Source organism: Dendrobates tinctorius, unplaced genomic scaffold (assembly GCF_039654945.1).
Source record: "Dendrobates tinctorius isolate UK_male_01 unplaced genomic scaffold, ASM3965494v1 ptg000028l, whole genome shotgun sequence".
Taxonomy (NCBI): Eukaryota; Metazoa; Chordata; class Amphibia; order Anura; family Dendrobatidae; genus Dendrobates; species Dendrobates tinctorius.
In genome coordinates, this window is record NW_027361696.1 from 70,059,231 (window position 1) to 70,082,788 (window position 23,558).

General features: G+C 47.2%; 1 protein-coding gene across 7 annotated transcripts in view; it reads right to left on the reverse strand.

Moving 5' to 3' along the window:
• Nucleotides 1-23,558, reverse strand: part of PPFIA3 (PTPRF interacting protein alpha 3) — a 136,385-nt gene that overhangs the window by 19,045 nt on the left and 93,782 nt on the right. For 5 of the 7 annotated variants that reach the window (XM_073570947.1, XM_073570951.1, XM_073570948.1 and 2 more), the window contains 9 exons: nucleotides 23,150-23,307; nucleotides 18,692-18,849; nucleotides 17,818-17,911; nucleotides 14,173-14,254; nucleotides 7,155-7,355; nucleotides 7,007-7,069; nucleotides 6,645-6,671; nucleotides 4,825-5,000; nucleotides 4,537-4,634 (listed from right to left, as the gene is read on the reverse strand). In XM_073570947.1, the coding sequence (XP_073427048.1) occupies nucleotides 4,537-4,634; nucleotides 4,825-5,000; nucleotides 6,645-6,671; nucleotides 7,007-7,069; nucleotides 7,155-7,355; nucleotides 14,173-14,254; nucleotides 17,818-17,911; nucleotides 18,692-18,849; nucleotides 23,150-23,307 (1,057 nt within the window). The remainder of the gene's footprint in view (nucleotides 1-4,536; nucleotides 4,635-4,824; nucleotides 5,001-6,644; nucleotides 6,672-7,006; nucleotides 7,070-7,154; nucleotides 7,356-14,172; nucleotides 14,255-17,817; nucleotides 17,912-18,691; nucleotides 18,850-23,149; nucleotides 23,308-23,558) is intronic. The other 2 variants (XM_073570952.1, XM_073570950.1) reach the window with 1 other exon arrangement.

Consider the following 23,558-nt stretch of genomic DNA (forward strand, 5'->3'; position numbering starts at 1 on the left):
GACATCCCCTCTATCATCATGGGTGACTTCAACATCCCCATTGATGCTTCCACCCCAGCTGCCTCCAAACTTCTATCGCTCACTGCCTCCTTTGGCCTCACTCAATGGTCCTCCGCGGCCACTCACAAAGATGGTCAGACGTTGGACCTTATCTTCACCTGCCTCTGCTCCCATACTAATCTCACTAAGTCCCTCCTCCCTCATACAGACATAGCTTCACTTCATGACACAGATGCTGCTGCCACCTTTTATACCACCACAATAACAGCAGCACTTGATTCGGCCGTCCCCCTCACATATAGCAAAACTCGTACAATCAACAGGCAGCCCTGGATGACCAGCCTGACCAAAGAACTAAGACAGATTTCCAGGGTTGCTGAGCGGAGATGGAAGAAATCCCGTTTTGTCGAGCACTTAACCGCATACAAGCAGTCCCTCACCAGCTTCAAATCCACACTCACTGCCGCAAAGCAAACTTACTTCTCATCTCTCATATCCTCCCTGTCTCATAACCCTAAACAGCTCTTCAACACTTTCAATTTTCTACTCCGTCCCCCAACACCTCCTCCCTCTCATCTCATTACCGCTGAAGACTTTGCCTCCTTCTTTAAGCAGAAGATTGATACGATCAGGGAAAGCTTTGGCCTACATCCCCCAATGCCCCTCTTAGCTGCTCAGCCCTGCTCCTCAAAAACCAACTTCTCACCATGACAGAAGATAAGCTCTCCACCCTCCTTTCACGATCACACCTCACCACTTGCACGCTTGACCCGCTCCCGTCCCACCTCATCCCTAACCTCGCCACAGTTTTTATCCCTACTCTAACACACCTCTTCAACCTTTCACTCACAAATGGTGTGTTCCCCTCATCCTTCAAACATGCTTCGATCACACCCATCCTCAAAAATACCTCCCTCGACCCATCGTCTGTGTCTAGCGATCACCCGATATCTCTTCTCCCTTATGCCTAAAAACTACTGGAACAGCATGTCCATCTTGAACTGTCCTCCCACCTCTCCTCCTGCTCCCTCTTTGACCGCTTACAATCAGGCTTCCGACTGCATCACTCAACTGAAACTGCCCTAACTAAAGTCACCAACGACCTACTAACCGCCAAGAGCAAGCGATACTACTCTGTCCTCCTTCTCCTGGACCTGTCTTCTGCCTTCGACACTGTGGACCATTCCCTCCTGCTCCAGATTCTCTCATCTCTGGGCACCACAGGCTTGGCGTTATCCTGGATCTCATCATATCTAACAGACTGAACATTCAGTGTCTCTCTCTCCCACACCACCTCCTCACCTCACCCCCTCTCTGTCGGTGTTCCCCAAGGCTCAGTTCTAGGACTTGCACAAATAGAAAAAAAAATGGGCTAAAAGAAGCCATAGCCAGCTCACCAACCACAGCCACAGCACGGAACCTCGTCTGGACCAAACGATAGTTGATAGTAGACAAAAACATGAGGGGTGTTCCAGCTGATAATTTTTTCAATAAAGCAAGAAATTTTAAAATATCACAGATAAAGACCCATGTAGGGTCGAAACGCGTAGCTGTTATTCCAGTGCCTCATAGCACATTCATCCATTCTTGAGGAGTAAGCCGCTGTACTATTTTAATTTTTTCAATAAAGCAAGAAATTTTATCAGCTGGAATGCCCCTCATGTTTTGGCTCTAGGACCCCTACTCTTTTCCATCTACACCTTCGGCCTGGGACAGCTCATACAATCCCACGGTTTGCATTATCATCTCTATGCCGATGACATGCAGATCTACCTATCTGGAGCTGACCTCACCTCCTTACTGACCAAAATCCCACAATGTCTGTCCGCTATTTCATCTTTCTTCTCTGCTTGCTTTCTAAAACTGAACATGGACAAAACAGAATTCATAATCTTTCCCCCATCTCACTCTATCCCTCCACCAGACCTATCCATCAATGTCAATGGCTGCTCACTTTTCCCAGTCCCGCATGCTCGGTGCCTCGGGGTGATCCTCGACTCTGCCCTCTCTTTCAAGCCAAATATCCAAACCCTAGCCTCCTCCTGCCGTCTCAAACTCAAAAATATTTCCTGGATTCGCAAATTCCTTGACCATGACACCACAAAAACACTAGTGTATGCCCTTATCATCTCCCGCCTTGATAACTGCAACCTCCTACTCTCTGGCCTCCCCGCCAGCATTCTGGCACCACTCCAATCCACCCTATATTCTGATGCCAGACTAATCCACCTGTTTCCTTGTTATTCCCCAGCCTCTCTCCTATGCCAAGCCCTTCACTGGCTTCCCATCGTCCAGAGGCTCCAGTTCAAAACCCTAACTATAACATACAAAGCCATCCACAACCTGTCTCCTCCATACATCTGTGACATGGTCTCCCAGTACTTACCCACACGCAACCTTCGATCCTATCAAGATCTCCTTTTCTCCTCTCCTCTAATCTCGTCTTCCCACAACCGCATACAAGAGTTCTCCCGTGCTTCCCCCATACTCTGGAATTCTCTACCCCAACACCTCAGACTCTCGCCTACCATAGAAACCTTCAAAAAGAACCCGAAGACCCACCTCTTTAGACAAGCTTATAACCTGCAGTGAACCTCAGTCTACTGAACCGCCGCACGACCTGCTCTACCCACTCCTAGTGTATTCTCACCCATCCCCTGTAGACTGTGAGCCCTTGTGGGCAGGGTCCTCTCTCCTTCTGTACTTATGTGTATCTTGTATTGCTCATGTTTATTGTACTTGTCTATATTTGCCCCTTTTCACATGTAAAGCGCCATGGAATAAATGGTGCTATAAAAATGTATAATAATAATTAGCTGGTTGTTCTCCTGTAATCACTGAGACTTAGGCTATGACTTTGACAATGTAGAGGTCACCTGGCATATTACCCCTAAAGACCAGTCAATTTTTCATTTTTGTTCTTTTTTTTCTCTTCTTCAATGAGTCATAACTTTTTTTTTCATTTTTCCATCTATATAGCACTCAGGACTAGTTATAGTTTTGAAAGACACCATTTATATGACCATATAGTGTAATGAAAAACGGGAAAATAATTTGGAGTGAGGTAAATAGTGAAAAAAGAAAACAGCAATTCTGCCAATGTTTAATGAGTTTTGATTTTACGCCAAATTCATACAGTATATAATAACAGTTTTTGCACTGAAAAAAGAAACTTGCAAACAAAAAAAAGTAATATTTGGTCATTCACCATATTCCTAGAGCAAATTTTTTAAATTTTTCAGTTGAGTTGATGTCAATACAAATCACCCACCTCAGGCAGAGGGTTGATGGCCTTTAGAACTGAGGGTCACCATATAGAAGTCTTTAAATGCCGCTGGCACACTTAAATGTCTGACAGCAACAGTTAAAAGGGTTGTCAAACGCTGGAGACATTTTTTTAATTTAATGAATGTATTTTCGGCTAAAAACAGTTTTGCAATACAGTTTTGTTCTAAATTTTGGACAAATCAAGACATTCGGAGGAAGTGAGTGGGCAGCCACAACGATTCTATCCAACTATGTCTAGAACTTCTGTCCACTGTACTGTATAAAAATTACTTTCTACTTGATGATGATTATTACATGAACTTATTTGAGGTTTAACATGTCTACACCAATGAACTATTCCTACAATTTTCTATATGTTGGTTCAGATACATTGATGACGTCTTCTGCATATAGCAATGCACACTCTATACACTCACCATCTTTGTCTCTACACTTATTTCCATCCAACCAGAGCTTAAGTTCTCTGTTAATCATGATCCCCATAAAATACCTTTTCCTATCACATTGGTACTGAAGAACCCTGAAGAGTTTCTGGCCAGGGACCTTTACACTAAATCCACAGATCATAATAATCTACTACACTACTACAGTTGTCATCCTAGATCAACTAAAAATAGTCTCCCTAGATCACAATTCCACAGAGTCTACAAAATTGTCTCAGATCAAGCTATCCTCCCTCTCTACACGTTAAGCAAATTCCAAGATAGAGACTATCCTTTCAACCTCCTTAAACATTGGTAAGGTAGGGCATGAACCACACTACCATCCCATACTTCAGCCACCAAACCTGAACAAGTATCATTCGTCCACACATAGCATTCCCTGATGCTTCAGATTCACAGGATCATTCATAAACTACTAAACAGAACCTATCCTGACATTCAAGCCTTTAAATTAGCAGCACTTACCGTATGTGGGCTAAGAGACCCCACAACATCAAGGATCACTTAAGTTGAGTCGACCATAGGTGGCACCAAAAAAAATTCTCATTCACCAGTTCCAAGCTACCCATAAATATGGCACATTTCCTTGTCTCATTAGAGTGGCCGGCTCTAATGTTATTATATCTAACAAGGTCTTACATTGTAAAACAGGTCAATCATATCCTGACACTTCACATGTGATTTTGAGGTCTATGCTGAGCCATCATCGTGAAGGGGCCACCACTTGATATGATATTTTTTTCAAAACTTTTAATATTCAAAATAGTTTGGGCAAATATCCTTCATTGACAGCCTTTTCTCTTACCTTTCAGTTGATTTTGGCTTTCCTCTCGTCTCCTCTCCAGTTCTTTACGGTCATAGTTCAGTCTCTTCAGGCACATGATACCATAATGAAGGCTAACCCTAAAAAATACAAATAGAAAATAAAACATTTGTAGAGTTTAGATTAAAGTGTGTATGTTTTCAGGACGAGCCATATATCCTATTAGGTCATACAGACATCCTAGAGGTGGTTCCACCGCTCAGGACATCCCCTGGAGACATTGGGTCCTCAAAGAGACAAGTAAGCAAGTTAGGAAAATCTTATACCCACCTGTGGAAACTATCTACCATTTTGAGTTGTCCTCGAAGCTCCTTTTTGCTCAGGTGGTCTAACATCCTGGCATCGACTAAGGACTCCATGAAGTAACTACGATATTGGGGTAAACCAAGACTCGGAAGCCAGTCATTACCGACCCACTCGTGATTCATGTCTCCATATGCCAGGATCTGTCAATGTAAGAATCAGCATGCGTCAGGGAGGAAAATATGAAATGTCCATTCCTCTTTAATGGAGCAGGAGAGGGGCTAGGAATCGTGTGTCCTCCACCTTAAAGAACCTGGCATGTCCATTCTACAAAATTTCAGTAGGAATTGGGTAAGGACAAGATCACATCTCTCGAATTTGTCACACAAATTCAGAAAAATTTGCAATACAAATATATGGATTTTTCAAATACCAATTCACTCATTGAAGAAAAAAAATCAGCACAAAAATGGATTTTATTTCCGCATCATGCACATTCTTGTGCGGATTTTCATTGCGGATTTCACCCTAGTCTTTGCTTAGTAATACATGCGGATTCGTTGTAAATTTGACACCGATTTGTAACAAAATCCGCAGCAAATATTTTCTGCAATGTCTGAATGTAGCCTAAGTTCCACGGAAATGCTGCAGGTTTCCCATCTAAATTTGCACACAGAAAATTCACAGCCACATGGATCACATCTGACCCAAACCTCACCAACATGTTGTGACATTTTTCTGCACGAAAATGGACCAGAGGTGTACATTATGAAACTTGCAGCACATCAATTTCCGATGCAGATTTTTCATTCTAATTTAGGTGCGGAAAAAGAACTCTGCACAAAATCAGCATAAGTGGGTGCAAATTTAGTTGAATTTGCTACAAAAAAATTCTGCATGTGAAAGCATACTAATACTTTCCTTATGGTGGGGAGCTGCTGCAGGGAAATTGACCACTTAGGTCAAGATCACAGCTGCAGCCTATCACTCCTGAGACCACCCCATGTTTGGGGGTCCCAATCTAAAGGTTCTAAACACAGACTGAAATTGTTGGTCAAACCTGTTGACATTCAATTTCTAATGTTTATGGGGGCTGTTTATGGGGGCCTCCAGATTCTCTCCCAATGGATGATCTAGGATCCATTCTGCTGCCGATCTACCTGAGAATAAGTTGCTGCCATAGACATTGCAGGATTAATCACTACATAAAACTGTTGGAGGAAGGCTAATACATCTAATTATGGGGCTTCTATCTACAGTGACTTCTGAAACACAAACTTTTCCATTTATAAATGATCAAAGAAAACACTGGAATGATTGGCCGAGCCTTTTTGTGTATGTGTGGAGTTGACAAAAAAGCTGTCCAATGTGTACAAGGGCTTTAAAGGGGTTTTCAGGGTTTTTTTATTACCCCAGTTCCCCCGGCTGTAGTTTGTTAAAAAAAACAAATTGGCTCTTTACTCACCTTCCCCAGGTCGAACACTCAGTCTCTGCAGCGCTGATATCATGATGACAGCGCTACAACCAATAATTGAACTGCCATCTTAGGCAAAGCCAATGAGCTCATTGGCTGCAGCGCTGTCGATGTGATGTCAGGAGCAGCTGTCGCCACTGGATGCTGGACCCGGGGAGAGTGGATAAAGCCCAAAAAAATGAATTTGTAGGATAGGGCCTGTAAGAGGAAGCCTAGACAGACCTTCTCTAAAACACTGATCATGATTAGACAAAACTCCTTGATCTTGCAGACTGAGAACCCGGATAGGAACAGAGGGGAAAAGGAAGGGAACGGCATTTATGTAACATGCATTTCTTTTTTTTTTTCCTCACATTTCCACAAGTCCACCTACCTGCTCCCAACTGATCTCTTTAGTCTCCTGACCATGGGGGCGAGAGTGTAAAAAAAAAAATAAAAAAGAGGATATAGAAGTAGTGAAAAGAGCAACAGGTTAGACACAGAGCGGACATATAGGAAAGAAAATGGAATGCAACGCATCCTAGTACAGCTGATGAGGACGCTGCTCTTGGCCAGTTAGTACTGTGGTCCCATGGGGACTAAGAAATGAAGCAGACGTGGCAAAATGTATTAGTGATGCTGCTTCATAAAAGACGTCACTAACTTTGTTTTCGGCTTTGATGGAAAAAGTGATTTTGGCCCCCTCCCCCCCCTTGTTTTAAAGAGACGACTCCATGATTAATTCACACTACTCACGGGTTTAGTAGTAGCGGTCAGCGTCTCCATCTCTTCATGGGTCATCCACACGTTTCCTGTTGACTAGACAGAAAGGAGTAAGGGGTGAGAGGGTTAATGTACTACTCATACGCACACACACGCAGTACGTCAGGATACGAGGTCTCACCGTGCGTGAAGTGGCCGGTGCTGATGGACTTGTAAGAGAGACCATCTCCTGGATGGCGAGTCGCAGCTTCAGACGATGGAGAGGGTTGCTGATCCCAATCTCTCGCTGGATTTCTGTATCGGACAAGTTTGCCATGATGGCTCCGCTCTTCACGTTGGCGCGGCAGGCGGCCACGTACCAGGCTGGCATCCCTACCCATAGCTGTGAAAGGAAGAGGATGGACAATGGTAAGAGGTGAGAGTTTTTTATATTTGTTTTTATGATGGAGTTAAGGGTGTAATAAAAATGACGAATCCATAGCAGGAGATGAGACACGTCCGGCGCCATCTCCAGCTCTCCCAGCGCTGTTTCCGGTGACTGAGAGCTCTCGTTAATGTATGTACACAGGAATAGATCTTTTAATTACCTCTAGCAGTGCTGGAAAGACCTGGCCAGGGGCAGAGGTGGGAAGAGTCGGCAACGGGCAGAGCTGGGAAGAGCAGGTCAGGGGCAGCGCTTGGAAGAGCAGGCCAGGGGCAGCGCTTGGAAGAGCAGACCAGGGGTAGCGCTTGGAAGAGCAGACCAGGGGTAGCGCTTGGAAGAGCAGACCAGGGGTAGCGCTTGGAAGAGCAGGCCAGGGGCAGCGCTTGGAAGAGCAGGCCAGTGGCAGCGCTTGGAAGAGCAGGCCAGTGGCAGTGCTTGGAAGAGCTGACCAGGGGCAGTGCTTGGAAGAGCAGGTCAGGGGCAGAGCTGAAAGAGCAGGTCAGGGGCAACGCTTGGAAGAGGCAAAGATGCTTACCTGCCAAGGCCACAGTACAAATGCACTAAAAGCACTTGAAAGAGCAGGTATGGGGCAATGCTTGAAAGAGCAGACCAAGGGCAAGGCTTGAAAGAGCAGGCCAGGGGCAGCGCTTGGAAGAGCAGGCCAGGGGCAGCACTTGGGAAAAGCAGGCCAGGGGCAGCACTTGGGAAAAGCAGGCCAGGGGCAGCACTTGGGAAAAGCAGGCCAGGGGCAGCGCTTGGAAGAGCACGCCAGGGCAGCGCTTGGAAGAGCACGCCAGGGCAGCGCTTGGAAGAGCACGCCAGGGGCAGTGCTTGGAAGAGCACGCCAGGGGCAGTGCTTGGAAGAGCAGGCCAGGGGCAGCCCTTGGAAGAGCAGGCCAGGGGCAGCGCTTGGAAGAGCACACCAGGGGCAGCGCTTGGAAGAGCAAGCCAGGGGGAGCGCTTGGAAGAGCAGGCCAGGGGGAGCGCTTGGAAGAGCAGGCCAGGGGCAGAGCTTGGAAGAGCAGGCCAGGGGCAAAGCTTGGAAGAGCAGGCCAGGGGCAGCGCTTGGAAGAGCAGACCAGTGGCAGCACTTGGAGCCAGGGGAAGTGCTTGGTAGATCAGGCCAGGGGCAGAGCTGGGAAGAGCAGGTCAGGGGCAGAGCTGGAAAGAGCAGGCCAGGAGCAACACTTGGAAGAGGCAAAGATGCTTACCTGCCAAGGCCACAGAACAAATGCACTAAAAGCGCTTGAAAGAGCAGGTCAGGGGCAACGTTTGAAAGAGCAGGCCAGGGGCAATGCTTGAAAGAGCAAGCCAGGGGCAACGCTTGAAAGAGCAGGCCAGGGGCAATGCTTGAAAGAACAGGCCAGGGGCAACGCTTAGAAGAGCATGCCAGGGCAGCACTTGGAAGAGCAGGCCAGGAGCAGTGCTTGGAAGAGCAGGCCAGGGGCAGCGCTTGGAAGAGCACGCCAGGTGCGGCGCTTGGAAGAGCACGCCAGGGGGAGCGCTTGGAAGAGCAGGCCAGGGGGAGAGCTGGGAAGAGCAGGTCAGGGGAAACGCATGGAAGAGCAGGCCAGGGGCAGTGCTTGGAAGAGCAGGCCAGGGCCAGCACTTGGAAGCGAAGGGGCAGAGTTGGGAATAGCCGGCAAGGGGCAGAGCTGGAAAGAGCAGGTCAGGGGCAGCACTTGGAAGAGCAGGCCAGAGGCAGAGCTGTGAAGAGCAGGTCAGGGGCAGAGCTGGGAAGAGCAGGCCAGGGGCAGCACTTGTAAGAGCAGGCCAGGGGCAGCGTTTAGAAGAGCAGGCCAGGGGCAGTGCTTGGAAGAGCAGGTCAGGGGCAGCGCTTGGAAGAGCAGGCCAGGGGCAGCGCTTGGAAGAGCAGGCCAGGGGAGGCGCTTGGAAGAGCAGGCCAGGGGCAGCGCTTGGAAGAGCACGCCAGGTGCGGCGCTTGGAAGAGCACGCCAGGGGGAGCGCTTGGAAGAGCAGGCCAGGGGGAGAGCTGGGAAGAGCAGGTCAGGGGAAACGCATGGAAGAGCAGGCCAGGGGCAGTGCTTGGAAGAGCAGGCCAGGGCCAGCACTTGGAAGCGAAGGGGCAGAGTTGGGAATAGCCGGCAAGGGGCAGAGCTGGAAAGAGCAGGTCAGGGGCAGCACTTGGAAGAGCAGGCCAGAGGCAGAGCTGGGAAGAGCAGGTCAGGGGCAAAGCTGGGAAGAGCAGGCCAGGGGCAGCACTTGTAAGAGCAGGCCAGGGGCAGCGTTTAGAAGAGCAGGCCAGGGGCAGTGCTTGGAAGAGCAGGTCAGGGGCAGCGCTTGGAAGAGCAGGCCAGGGGCAGCGCTTGGAAGAGCAGGCCAGGGGAGGCGCTTGGAAGAGCAGGCCAGGGGAGGCGCTTGAAAGAGCAGGCCAGGGGAGGCGCTTGGAAGAGCAGGCCAGGGGAAGCGCTTGGAAGAGCAGGCCAGGGGCAGCATTTAGAAGAGCAGGCCAGGGGCAGCACTTGGGAAAAGCAGGCCAGGGGCAGCACTTGGGAAAAGCAGGCCAGGGGCAGCACTTGGGAAAAGCAGGCCAGGGGCAGCGCTTGGAAGAGCACGCCAGGGCAGCGCTTGGAAGAGCATGCCAGGGCAGTGCTTGGAAGAGCACGCCAGGGGCAGCGCTTGGAAGAGCAGGCCAGGGGCAGCCCTTGGAAGAGCAGGCCAGGGGCAGCGCTTGGAAGAGCACACCAGGGGCAGCGCTTGGAAGAGCAAGCCAGGGGGAGCGCTTGGAAGAGCAGGCCAGGGGGAGCGCTTGGAAGAGCAGGCCAGGGGCAGAGCTTGGAAGAGCAGGCCAGGGGCAGAGCTTGGAAGAGCAGGCCAGGGGCAAAGCTTGGAAGAGCAGGCCAGGGGCAGCGCTTGGAAGAGCAGACCAGTGGCAGCACTTGGAGCCAGGGGAAGTGCTTGGTAGATCAGGCCAGGGGCAGAGCTGGGAAGAGCAGGTCAGGGGCAGAGCTGGAAAGAGCAGGCCAGGTGCAGCACTTGGAAGAGGCAAAGATGCTTACCTGCCAAGGCCACAGAACAAATGCACTAAAAGCGCTTGAAAGAGCAGGTCAGGGGCAACGTTTGAAAGAGCAGGCCAGGGGCAATGCTTGAAAGAGCAAGCCAGGGGCAACGCTTGAAAGAGCAGGCCAGGGGCAACGCTTGAAAGAGCAGGCCAGGGGCAACGCTTGAAAGACCAGGCCAGGGGCAACGCTTGAAAGAACAGGCCAGGGGCAACGCTTGAAAGAACAGGCCAGGGGCAACGCTTAGAAGAGCATGCCAGGGCAGCACTTGGAAGAGCAGGCCAGGAGCAGTGCTTGGAAGAGCAGGCCAGGGGCAGCGCTTGGAAGAGCACGCCAGGTGCGGCGCTTGGAAGAGCACGCCAGGGGGAGCACTTGGAAGAGCAGGCCAGGGGGGGAGCTGGGAAGAGCAGGTCAAGGGAAACGCATGGAAGAGCAGGCCAGGGGCAGTGCTTGGAAGAGCAGGCCAGGGCCAGCACTTGGAAGCGAAGGGGCAGAGTTGGGAATAGCCGGCAAGGGGCAGAGCTGGAAAGAGCAGGTCAGGGGCAGCACTTGGAAGAGCAGGCCAGAGGCAGAGCTGGGAAGAGCAGGTCAGGGGCAGAGCTGGGAAGAGCAGGCCAGGGGCAGCACTTGTAAGAGCAGGCCAGGGGCAGCGTTTAGAAGAGCAGGCCAGGGGCAGTGCTTGGAAGAGCAGGTCAGGGGCAGCGCTTGGAAGAGCAGGCCAGGGGCAGCGCTTGGAAGAGCAGGCCAGGGGAGGCGCTTGGAAGAGCAGGCCAGGGGAGGCGCTTGGAAGAGCAGGCCAGGGGAAGCGCTTGGAAGAGCAGGCCAGGGGCAGCATTTAGAAGAGCAGGCCAGGGGCAGTGCTTGGAAGAGCAGGTCAGGGGCAGCGCTTGGAAGAGCAGGCCAGGGGCAGCGCTTGGAAGAGCAGGCCAGGGGAGGCGCTTGGAAGAGCAGGCCAGGGGAGGCGCTTGGAAGAGCAGGCCAGGGGAGGCGCTTGGAAGAGCAGGCCAGGGGAGGCGCTTGGAAGAGCAGGCCAGGGGAAGCGCTTGGAAGAGCAGGCCAGGGGCAGCGCTTGGGAAAAGCAGGCCAGGGGCAGCACTTGGAAGAGCACGCCAGGGCAGCGCTTGGAAGATCAGGCCAGGGGCAGAGCTGGGAAGAGCAAGTGAGGGGAAACACCTGAAAGAGCAGGCCAGGGGCAGTGCTTGGAAGAGCAGACCAGGGCCAGTGCTTGGAAGAGCAGGCCAGAGACAGTGCTTGGAACGCAGGCCAGGGGCAGTGGTGGGAAGAGCCGGCAAGGGGCAGAGCTGGGAAGAGCAGGTCAGGGGCAGCGCTTGGAAGAGCAGGCCAGAGGCAGAGCTGGGAAGAGCAGGTCAGGGGCAGAGCTGGGAAGAGCAGGCCAGGGGCAGCGCTTGCAAGAGAAGCCAGGGGCAGAGGTGGGAAAAGCAAGTCACGAGCAACACTTGGAAGAGCAGACCAGGGGCAGAGCTAGGAAGAGCAGACCAGGGGCAGAGCTAGGAAGAGCAGGTCAGGGGCAGCATTTTGAAGAGCAGGCCAGGGGCAGCGCTTGGAAGAGCAGGCCAGGGGCAGCGCTTGGAAGAGCAGGCCAGGGGCGGCGCTTGGAAGAGCAGGCCAGGGGCGGCGCTTGGAAGAGCAGGCCAGGGGCGGCGCTTGGAAGAGCAGGCCAGGGGCGGCGCTTGGAAGAGCAGGCCAGGGGCGGCGCTTGGAAGAGCAGGCCAGGGGCGGCGCTTGGAAGAGCAGGCCAGGGGCGGCGCTTGGAAGAGCAGGCCAGGGGCGGCGCTTGGAAGAGCAGGCCAGGGGCGGCGCTTGGAAGAGCAGGCCAGGGGCGGCGCTTGGAAGAGCAGGCCAGGGGCGGCGCTTGGAAGAGCAGGCCAGGGGCGGCGCTTGGAAGAGCAGGCCAGGGGCGGCGCTTGGAAGAGCAGGCCAGGGGCGGCGCTTGGAAGAGCAGGCCAGGGGCGGCGCTTGGAAGAGCAGGCCAGGGGCGGCGCTTGGAAGAGCAGGCCAGGGGCGGCGCTTGGAAGAGCAGGCCAGGGGCGGCGCTTGGAAGAGCAGGCCAGGGGCGGCGCTTGGAAGAGCAGGCCAGGGGAGGCGCTTGGAAGAGCAGACCAGGGGAAGCGCTTGGAAGAGCAGGCCAGGGCCAGCGCTTGGAAGAGCAGGCCAGGGCCAGCGCTTGGAAGAGCAGGCCAGGGGCAGCGCTTGGAAGAGCAGGCCAGGGGCAGCGCTTGGAAGAGCAGGCCAGGGGCGGCGCTTGGAAGAGCAGGCCAGGGGCGGCGCTTGGAAGAGCAGGCCAGGGGCGGCGCTTGGAAGAGCAGGCCAGGGGCGGCGCTTGGAAGAGCAGGCCAGGGGCGGCGCTTGGAAGAGCAGGCCAGGGGAGGCGCTTGGAAGAGCAGACCAGGGGAAGCGCTTGGAAGAGCAGGCCAGGGCCAGCGCTTGGAAGAGCAGGCCAGGGGCAGCGCTTGGAAGAGCAGGCCAGGGGCAGCGCTTGGAAGAGCAGGCCAGGGGCAGAGGTGGGAAGAGTCGGCAAGGGGCAGAGCAGGTCAGGAGCAGCGCTTAGAAGAGCAGGCCAGGGGCAGAGCTGGGAAGAGCAGGTCAGGGGAACAGCTGGGAAGAGCAAATCAGGGGCAGCGATGGGAAGAGCCGGCCAGGGGCAGTGCTTGGAAGAGATGGCCAGGGGCAGTGCTTGCAAGAGATGGATAGGGGCAGCGCTTGCAAGTACTGGCCAGGGGCGGCGCTGGACTACTCTTGCTGGAACATTTCAGAGAAAAATATACCTATCTGCAATAGTGCAGACAGGCTTGGATTCATGCATTGGGAAGCATGAATCAAGTGACAGGTTCCCTTTAAGTGGGAAAAAAAAATTTGCAAAAGAAGAAATCATCGTTGTGTTTCACCTTTTTCTGAGACCTGTATCGATTTCAATTTTCTATGGAATTGTTTGTGGGCTTAATTTTTTGAGTGGTCAACGGACATTTTTGTTGATACCATTATATGGTACTTGCTATGATATCATCGCTATTTTATTACAGATTTTGTTGGAGATGCGATAACCGAAAAACAGTACATTCTAGATTTTGATTTCTTTTTTTATTTACGGTGCTTAGATAATTTTATTTCTTTGATAGATTGGACTTTTACTGATGCGACAATACCAAATAATGTTTATTTTATTCCTAGATTTTTTTGATATCATGATTCTTTATAATTAAAGGGGTGAGATATGTATACTTATATTATATTTTTCGCAAATTGAGAGGCAGGGGCGTATTAAAGTCTTATTTTGTAATTTTGACACAATGCATGATTATGGAATAGAATTGTTTGCAGCTGGTATGCCCCTATAAACATAATTTATTTTCTTTCCATATAATTAAGTTGATTTATTAGTTAATATATATTTCTGATGCCTTTTGCCCCATTTTATACAGGGCTCCAAATCTTCAGCATAGATTTAGCTATACAAAGATAACGTGCTACCTGCAGTCACCACTAGGGGGAGTTTTCTGCATACTGTTATAATCTGAATTGCAGTAACCTTCTAAACTCCCCCTGCTGGTGGATGTAGGTAGTAATAATGATATCTCTTTAGAAGATATTTGGAACTCTGAAAAGAAAGTTCAGATCAGGATAAAGATACATTAGAAAAATAATTGAATTGAATTTTGCACAAAAAATGACTTAATAATTCACGATGGGGAGATTCCCTTTAAGGCATATACTCTGCATATGCATTTGTACTATACCTCCAACCAAGAAACAACAGTAGGCCCATCCCAGGCAGCAAATGGAAGTCCTTGTCTACAGGCCTCTTCTAGAAGCTCATGCCTGAAAAAAAGCACAAAAACATTTTATAAAACCAATTTTTTTTTTTAAATATTTTGATTGAAAGGTCCTGCTGTCATACAGTTTACAGTCAGGAGGGAAGAGCAGCATGGTGTGCCACCTACCCCCATATTCTGATCTCTTTTTGCAGCCAGTGTGGACCAGCTGCTGTTCCCCCTCCTAAAAATCGGGTGACAGGATTCCACAATCTCACTCTACTACTTTTCATCTCTTCTTTCTTGTCCATATTCTAACAATTCATCCCCTACCAAGGAGCTCACTCATGGGTTCTCAGATAACTCATTCAATAACTTTTTTTTTTTTTAAAAAGCTCCAGAATTGTTATATTACAGGGAATACAAGATATAACGAGGTAGACAGAGGCAAGGGGTCTTTTTTAAGCACATGGAAACCCCACTTGCAGGGTTGTTGAACGATCCACGGTTTTTCTGACTTTCACATTGCAGCGGTACAACTCGTGATCATCCACCCAGCACATAAAGCACTCAGTATTTCACACACATTTGTGACCGCAGGTATAATAAACAAGATGATATTTCAGCAGATGACAAGCAGTGAGTCACTGACGCAATTTACACCTGTTCAGACTGCATGACTTTCTGCTCCAATGTGTCTGTGCCACAAATAGAACACAGACCTAGATAAACTGGGAAAAACAATGACGCCAGGAGACGGAGCTGAAACTGAGCGACATTCCGCTATAGGGATTATAGAAAATATGCAAAGTTTGCAGACTGAGTGACGCTGTGCTATAGGGGTGATAGAAAATATGCAGGGTTTGCGGACTGAGTGACGCTCCGCTATAGGAGTGATAAAAAATATGCAAGTTTTGCAGACTGAGCGACGCTCCACTGTAAGGGTGATAGAAAATATGCAAGGTTTGCAGGCTGAGCGACGCTCCACTATAGAGGTGATACAAAATATGCAGGGTTTGCAGACTGAGCAATGCTTCGCTATAGAGGTGATTGAAAATATGCAGGGCTTGCAGATTGAGTGATGCTCCACTATAGGAGTGATTGAAAATATGCAAGTTTTGCAGACTGAGCAATGCTCCACTGTAGGGGTGAGAGAAAATATGCAAGGTTTGCAGGCTGAGTGATGCTCCGCTATAGGGGTGAAAGAAAATATGCAGGGTTTGCAGATTGAGTGACGCTCCACTATAGGAGTGATTGAAAATATGTAAGTTTTGCAAACTGAGCAATGCTCCACTGTAGGGGTGATAGAAAATATGCAAGGTTTGCAGGCTGAGTGATGCTCCGCTATAGGGGTGAAAGAAAATATGCAGGGTTTGCAAGCTGAGCGACGCACCACTATAGGGGTGAAACAAAATATGCAGGGTTTACAGACTGAGCAATGCTTCGCTATAGAGGAGATTGAAAATATGCAAGGTTTGCAGGCTGAGCGACACTCCACTATAGGGGTGATGCAAAATATGCAGGGTTTGCAGACTGAGCAATGCTTCGCTATAGAGGTGATTGAAAATATGCAGGGTTTGCAGATTGAGTGACGCTCCACTATAGGAGTGATTGAAAATATGCAAGTTTTGCAGACTGAGCAATGCTCCACTGTAGGGGTGATACAAAATATGCAAGGTTTGCAGGCTGAGTGATGCTCCGCTATAGGGGTGAAAGAAAATATGCAGGGTTTGCAAACTGAGCGACGCACCACTATAGGGGTGATACAAAATATGCAGGGTTTACAGACTGAGCAATGCTTCGCTATAGAGGAGATCGAAAATATGCAGGGTTTGCAGATTGAGTGATGCTCCGCTATAGGGGTGATAGAAAATACGCAAGGTTTGCAGGCTGAGTGATGCTCCACTATAGGGGGTGATCGAAAATACGCAGGGTTTACAGACTGAGCAATGCTTCGCTATAGAGGAGATCGAAAATATGCAGGGTTTGCAGATTGAGTGATGCTCCGCTATAGGGGTGATAGAAAATACGCAAGGTTTGCAGGCTGAGTGATGCTCCACTATAGGGGGTGATCGAAAATACGCAGGATTTAGAGGAATGGCACAATGCAAAATGCATGACCAGGCAAGTTTTTCCACTTTTGCGTCTTTGCTTATTTTTGTCTTCTTCCAAAGTCCATACCTATTTTATTTTTCCGCTCCATTCTAATTTTCTGACCCCATTCCTTCTTACCATACAACGTACTGAAAACCGGAAAGAAATTCCAAATGTCGTGAAAAGGTGTAAAAAAATAAATAAATAAATAAATGAATAATTCTGCCATTACTTTTCATTTTGCTTTTTAAAGCATTTGCAGTGTGACTAAAAAATGTCACGGTAATTACAGTGACACCACAATAAAATAGTGGTGAGAAAAAATCATAAATTTGCAAAAAAAAAGAATAAAATGATAAAATAATCAAATTTGATTTGTGTTGCCATTTCCTGAAACCCGTAATTTTTTTTATATCCAGGCAGCTGTTTGAGGGTTTGTTTTTTGTGTGGCAAGTTACGGTAATTTTTTTTTGTTTAAACACATCTTGGGGTACAGATGAGGTTTTGATTGCCTTTTTTTTCTTTTTTTAGAAGTGTGGCAACTAAAAAACTACATTTTTGGCATTTCTATTTTGCTTTACGGTGTTTACCGTATGGATTAAATGAGTTTGGATGTCGATAGATTGGACTTTTATGTACAAAGTGATACTAAAGACTTTTTTTCATTAATTTTAAAAGGGAAAAAGGGGAGAGGAATTCAATGTTATTTTTTTATTTTTCAATGTCTTATTTTTTTTATATAAATAAGAACAAAAAACAGTTATTAAAAATATATATATATAATAAAGAAACAAAAGAATTCATAGCTATTAAACATTTTTTATATAATTTCAGATGCTGCTCCAGTAGTTGCGGTTAGAGGTGGATGCCGGCTGTACAACCCAGCCAGCGTCTGCCGTGTCTGGAGGGGGCTCAGCTCCTGCGCCCGCTATATCTACCTGCACCCGACATAGCAAAGAATCTCTGCAAGAGTAGTTTAATTTTGCAGCGCGTCACATGCACATTATGTGACTACTCACAGGGGCGGCACCTCCTCTATGAACAGACAGTGCATGGAGAAGAGTCCCTAACAGAGGGACCCTCCTCTCTAATGCATATGAATAATGTTTCATCAAAGAACCTCTTTAAAGGGGTATTCCCGTCTCCAAGATCCTTTCTCAATATGTAGTAGGTGCAATAAGAATAATAATAGCAAATACCTTCAATTAGAAATGTAGTCTAGTTCTTCTGATTACCCCATGTGCAGGGTATTGCAGCAGCTTAGGTATCCATGATGACTACTAACAGCTGTCAAAATATGAGTGGCCGTAACCATGGATACCTCAGCTACTGCTACGCCCTGAACAAAAGGAAAGCGACCTAGCTAATTAGAAGAACCACATAACATTTCTAATTGGAGGTATTTGCTAATATTATTATTATTACTCCTTCTACATATTGGGATAGGATCTTGGCGATAGGAATACCACTTTAATTATGGACCAGTATCATTTCTCAGAACAATGTAATCTCACAGTGTGAGCAGGAACTACTTACTTCTTCTTGTTTCTGCGGTCTTTGTCCACAGGTCCGGCCAGCTTGGACAAGCCCATCGGATCAGCGGGCGAGGTCTCCTCGGAGGGAGTGCCAGCTGCAAAAGTCAACGAGGGTGGACACCGTAAACAGTGTTAGGGTATAGGGGGACATCTTGCGCTAAAACCACGTGGGAAAAAGGCGGTCAAGACAGCATGTTGCCCTTGTACACATCTGGCCAAATAGGACAGAAGCCCTTTTTTTGGGAGATTTTGCTCTATATTACGCCTATTACACCCCGAGGGCTTCTTTATTAGTATCAAGCGGGTTATTTTCATACTGTGCTCTAAATATGTCCTATCTTTGCCAGGTATTAAAGAATATGGGAAATGGGCCGATCCTGACCTGTTCAGAAAAGCACAAGAGCGCCACCTAGCTTCTATCGTAGGCACAGCGGTGTCCCAAAGGCCGTTAAGGTGCAAAGTTCTAACTGGAAGCAGATGACGTGTATCGGGGGGAATCTGCTTTTGCAGACGGTGTTGGCAGAAACAAGGATTGGGCATGCTGAATTTAAACATGTCCGATCCTTTGTTTTCACAGGAGAAAAGCCATGTGTGTCTGGTGGAAACTTATTCCTCTGCCTATGAAGACCTTGTGTGTTCATGTGTATGGGGGGAGGGGGCAGAAGGAATCGCTGTATGCTGAATCGGTGGGTGTATGGGAGACTTGTGTGTGCCAGGAGGATAGCAAAGCTTAAAAGAACGAGCTCAGTAAAGACCTTCCGCACAGTGAAAGGAAGCACAAAGTCAATGTGATGATGGATGCCTAATGTAGCACAGTGCAATGTCACGAAACTATGCCCCCATAGGACACTGAGCAAGAAACCCAACACCCTTACCAAGAGATGAGGATTCCCGTCCCATCTGTCCCATACGTCCCTTCTCCTTCTTGCCGAACAACCGTCCAATTGAGGACTTGATGCTTTTCTTTTTAGCAGCTTTATGCAGGGAGTCCTGGCTGGCGCTGTTAGTGCCTCCAAGGCCATCCGCGCTCAGGCTGCGAGAAGAAGAAAAAAAAATCAGCGTGGGTGAAAAATAATCCTTTCTAGCGCTCAGCCTTTTGTCTTCACCCTCCTCCTTATTGAACCCTTTCACATTAATACTCCTGTGGGGGATTTAATGGGTTGAGGAGACTTGTCAGACATTCACGTGATGTCTGGACCGGCTGTGGGCCACCCGGGCTTTGATCAAGCTGCTGATTTCCGGTCAAGAGACTCGCGGCTGGTCCAGTCCGACCTTGTGGTCCATATTTGTGCCGTAATTGTCGGACGTGTGAAACCAACTTAATGAAAACATCTGCAATTTTCCTATATCAATTCCTCAATATTTTCTCACTACCTCTGCTTGCGGTGACGCAATACAAACCCTACATCCAAGATATCAATCTCTGCCCTAGTCGTGTGATGGTCGCGAACAACCAGCACTGATAACTGTGCTGTGACCTGGGTGTCCATCACCAAACCAGGACCAGATTTTTATCTACTTAAACAGTGACGGTGTCTATTAGAAGACAGCAAGCAGAGATATTTAAAAAAAAATGTAATGAGCTGAAACTAAGCCGTGGAAAATTGTAGAACTTTTCATTATGCAAAAACATCATCCCTGTATCAGACTCCATCTGTGAACAGACCTGCTGTGTGTCTCCTACTAAGCAAAACAGAACATTCTGATGATGAATGGGACAGCTTTAAAGAGGACTGTCCACTTGCCATAAAACATAATTTTGTTACCTGGTGTAAATGCCGCTGTTCTCCTGAAACCGGCGCTGTTTTTCTTTTTTTCCTGCGCCTCTCGGTTCCTGAGATATGGCCCTTTTTCACTGTATATAAATCTAGTCTTTTTAGCCAAATGGGTATGGTCCTGAAGAACACGCCCACAGAAGCATCAATGACACGCCCACTTGGTAACAAGAGTAGATTTCTATACAGGGAAAAGGAGGCTATATCTCAGGAACGGAGAGGCGTAGAAACAAAAGAAAAGCATCGCCGGATTCGGGAGAACAGCACCATTTAGACCAGATTAAAAGAAAACACATTTATGATAAATTAACCTTTTAAGCGGGCTTTATGTAGATGATGATGGAGCTGTGCAATTGTACAGCTTCATAAATGGATTTAATGGAGTTCATACTGAATCGAGAAAAAGCAGAAAAGCCAAATATGATTTTTAATCTGGATCTTTCATGGATAAAGGTTAAGAACTTATACTTTAAAGAATGTTTTGTGCAGGAAAAACACAAGGCTGTGCTCTAAAAGCTGCTCTGTGGCCAAGTAACCATGATAATGATGTTACCCACTGTACAAACAGCTTTACTTCTGCCTGATAAGTCACCATTATACAGTATGTGCGAGGATGATGAAAATGAGGAGTGAGGGACGTGCAGTGGCTCAAGGCCTCAATAACCCATTTCATCTCTCTACTGAACCATGTGTGCACCTTTTAGCCCTTTCGCAACCATAAGAAGTGGACAAGTCAGTGTCAGAAATTATGGAGAAAATCATTTCTTAGTTTTATGTTCTACAATAAAAGTGTGTGACAAACAATATGGCTGCCATTTCATTGAGATACATAGAAAACCACCTAACGTGTATGACTTGTTGGGCAATAGCAAAAATGAACAGGATTAAGCATGCTGGATTTTAACATGCTCGATCATTTGTTCTAGAGAAATATACTGTAAACCGCAGCCAGTGATGTCTGACGCACCGTACTCCTCTTTCCCCATACAGAACACTTGCATACCCAGCCGATCTGAGTGTGCAGCTAAAGTGGTTTTCCAAGATTATGACAAATTTCTGCTGTCATGAGCCGTCTAGATTCTCATCCGCTTATCTCAATGTTTTATTGAGAGAAGCGGGTGAGAATCTAGTCGGCACTAGATCTTCCATTGAGTGAAGTGGATGAGAATGTAGTCTGCACTAAATCATCTATTAAGAGAAGCAGAGAAGAAGCGGATCTAGTTGGCACTGGATCTACTGAGAGAAGTGGATGAGAATATAGTCGCCACTAAGTTTCCTATTGAGAGAAGCGGATAACAATTTAGTTGATCATTAGATTTTCTATTGAAAGAAGCAGATGAGAATTTAGTTGGCAGCACTAGATCTTTTATTGAAAGCAGTTGAGAATCTAGTCACCACCAGATCTTCTATTGAGAGAAGCGAATAAGAACCTAGCCGGCACCAGATCTTGTACTGAAAGAAGTGGATGAGAACATTAGATCTTCCATTGAGAGAAGCGGATGAGAACCTAGTCAGCACTAGATTTTCTATTGAGAGAAGTGGATAAGAATTTAGTTGGCACTGGATCTTCTACTGAGAGAAGCGGGTGAGAATTTATTCGGAACTATGTCTTGTACTAAAGAAGATGAGAATTTTGTCAGCATTGGATCTTCTACTGAGAGAAGCGGATGAGAAACTAGTCACCCTTAGATTTTCTATTGAAAGAAGCAGGAAATTAGTAGGCACTAGATCTTTTACTGAGAGAAGCAGGTGAGAATCTAGTCTCCACCAGATCTTTTATTGAAAGAACCGAATAAGGATCTAGTTGGCTCTAGATCTTCTATTTAGAGAAGTGAATAAGAATCTAGTTGGCTCTAGACCTTCTATTTAGAGAAGCAAAAAGAATCTAGTCGGCACTAGATCTTCTATTTAGAGAAGCGGATGAGAATCTAGTCAGCACTACATATTTTATTATTGGAAGCACTTGAAAATCTATTCAGCACTAGATCTTCTGTTGAGAGAAGCAGGTGAGAATCTAGTCAGAACTAGAATTTTTATTGAGAGAAACGGATGATAATCTATTTAGCACCAGATCTTCTATTGCGAGAAGTGAATGAGAATCTAGTCGGCACTAGATCTTTTATTTAAAAAAGGTGAGAATCTAGCTGACACCAGATATTCTATTGTAAGAAAGGGTTGAGAATCTATTCGGCACTAGCTCTTCTATTTGGGAAAGCAGGTGACAATCTAGTCAAGTGCCAGAGCTTCTATTGAGAAAAGCGGATGAGAATCTATTTTGGCGCTAGATCTTTTATTGAGAGTAGTGGATGAAAATCTAGTTGGCACTAGAGATCATCTATTGTTAAAAGTGGATGGGAATCTATTCAGCACTAGATTTTCCATTCAGAGAAGCTGATGAAAATCTAGTTGGCACTAGATTGTTAGAAGTGTCTGATAATCTATTCAGCACTAGATCTTCTATTGAGAAAAGTGTATAAAAATCTAGTTGGAACTAGATCTTCTATTGTTAGAAGCGGTCGAGAATCTATTTGGCACTAGATCTTCCATTGAGACAAGCGGATGAGAATCTAGTCGGCATTTGATCTTCTTTTGAGAGAAGCTAATGAAAATCTATTTGACACTAGATCTTCCATTGAGAGAAGCGGATGAGAATCTAGTTGGTATTGGATCTTCTTTGAAGAGAAGTGAATGAGAATCTAGTTGGCACTAGATCTTCCATAGAAGCGGATGAGAATTTAGTCGGTACTTGATCTTCGTTTGAGAGAAGCGATTGAGAATCTAGTTGGCACTAGATCTTCTTTTGAGAGAAGCGGATAAGAATCTAGTCGGTACTTGATCTTCCATTGAGAGAAGAGGGTGAGAATCTAGTCGGCACTTGATCTTCCATTGAGAGAATCGGATGAGAATCTAGTTGGCATTTGATCTTCTTTTGAGAGAAGCGAATGAGAATCTATTTGGCAAAAGATCTTCTTTTGAGAAAAGCGGATGAGAATCTAGTCGGCATTTGATATTCTTTTGAGAGAAGCGAATGAGAATCTAGTTGGCAAAAGATCTTCTTTTGAGAGAAGCGAAAAAGAATCTAGTTGGCACTTGATCTTCTTTTGAGAGAAGCGGATGAGAATCTAGTCGGCATTTGATCTTCGATTGAGAGAAGAGGTTGAGAATCTAGTCGGCACTTGATCTTCTTTTGAGAGAAAAGGGTGAGAATCTAGTTGGAACTAGACATTCTATTGAAAGAAGCCTGGAAAGCCCCATTGAAGTGTTTGCCAACTATAGACAATGCATCGGAAAATTGCAAACAAGAAAACTAAAATCAAACATACACACTAAACTATAACTTCAATTGATTTAGAAATGTTTAGCTTAGTTTTCCCCAACCTGTGGCACCAAAGCTACTCCTATAAAATGCTCTGAACTTTTCTATTGTCCCTACAAAGTAAATATGGGTCGATTTCGGATGACGAAAATACAGCATCAGTCTCTGCAGGTCACGAGCTTTCAGTAGCCTACAGAAATGTACAAGAAGTATTCGAGATATAGCATCCAACCAGTCCTTACCTTGCTCTGGATTCTCGGCCATCCTCCAAGGAGGTGGCCTGTAGCGCAAGAGCTTGGGTCATTCTTTCCAGTCGAACAGCACGAGGGGTCAAGGGTGGGGTTGTCTCACATTGCATTAAGGCCTTCTCGTCTCTGCTGTCTTCTTTAGGGACGTGATTCTAAAGAGATACAATTAGTCAGAAAAGGATGCAAATAATCTGACAACATTAGACCTTTACAAACTTCTCTTGTAAATGGGATTGAAGGTGCAGCTCCAAATCCACAGCGTATTGATGGCAGAATTTCAAGGGCCACGCCATATAAGGGATCATATTTACCTAATGTGTGTGAGCATACCCTAAAAGCTTAAAAGGGTTGTCCACCATTAGGGCCAATTTTTTTTCCTTACTTAACTGCATGCATTTGGTGC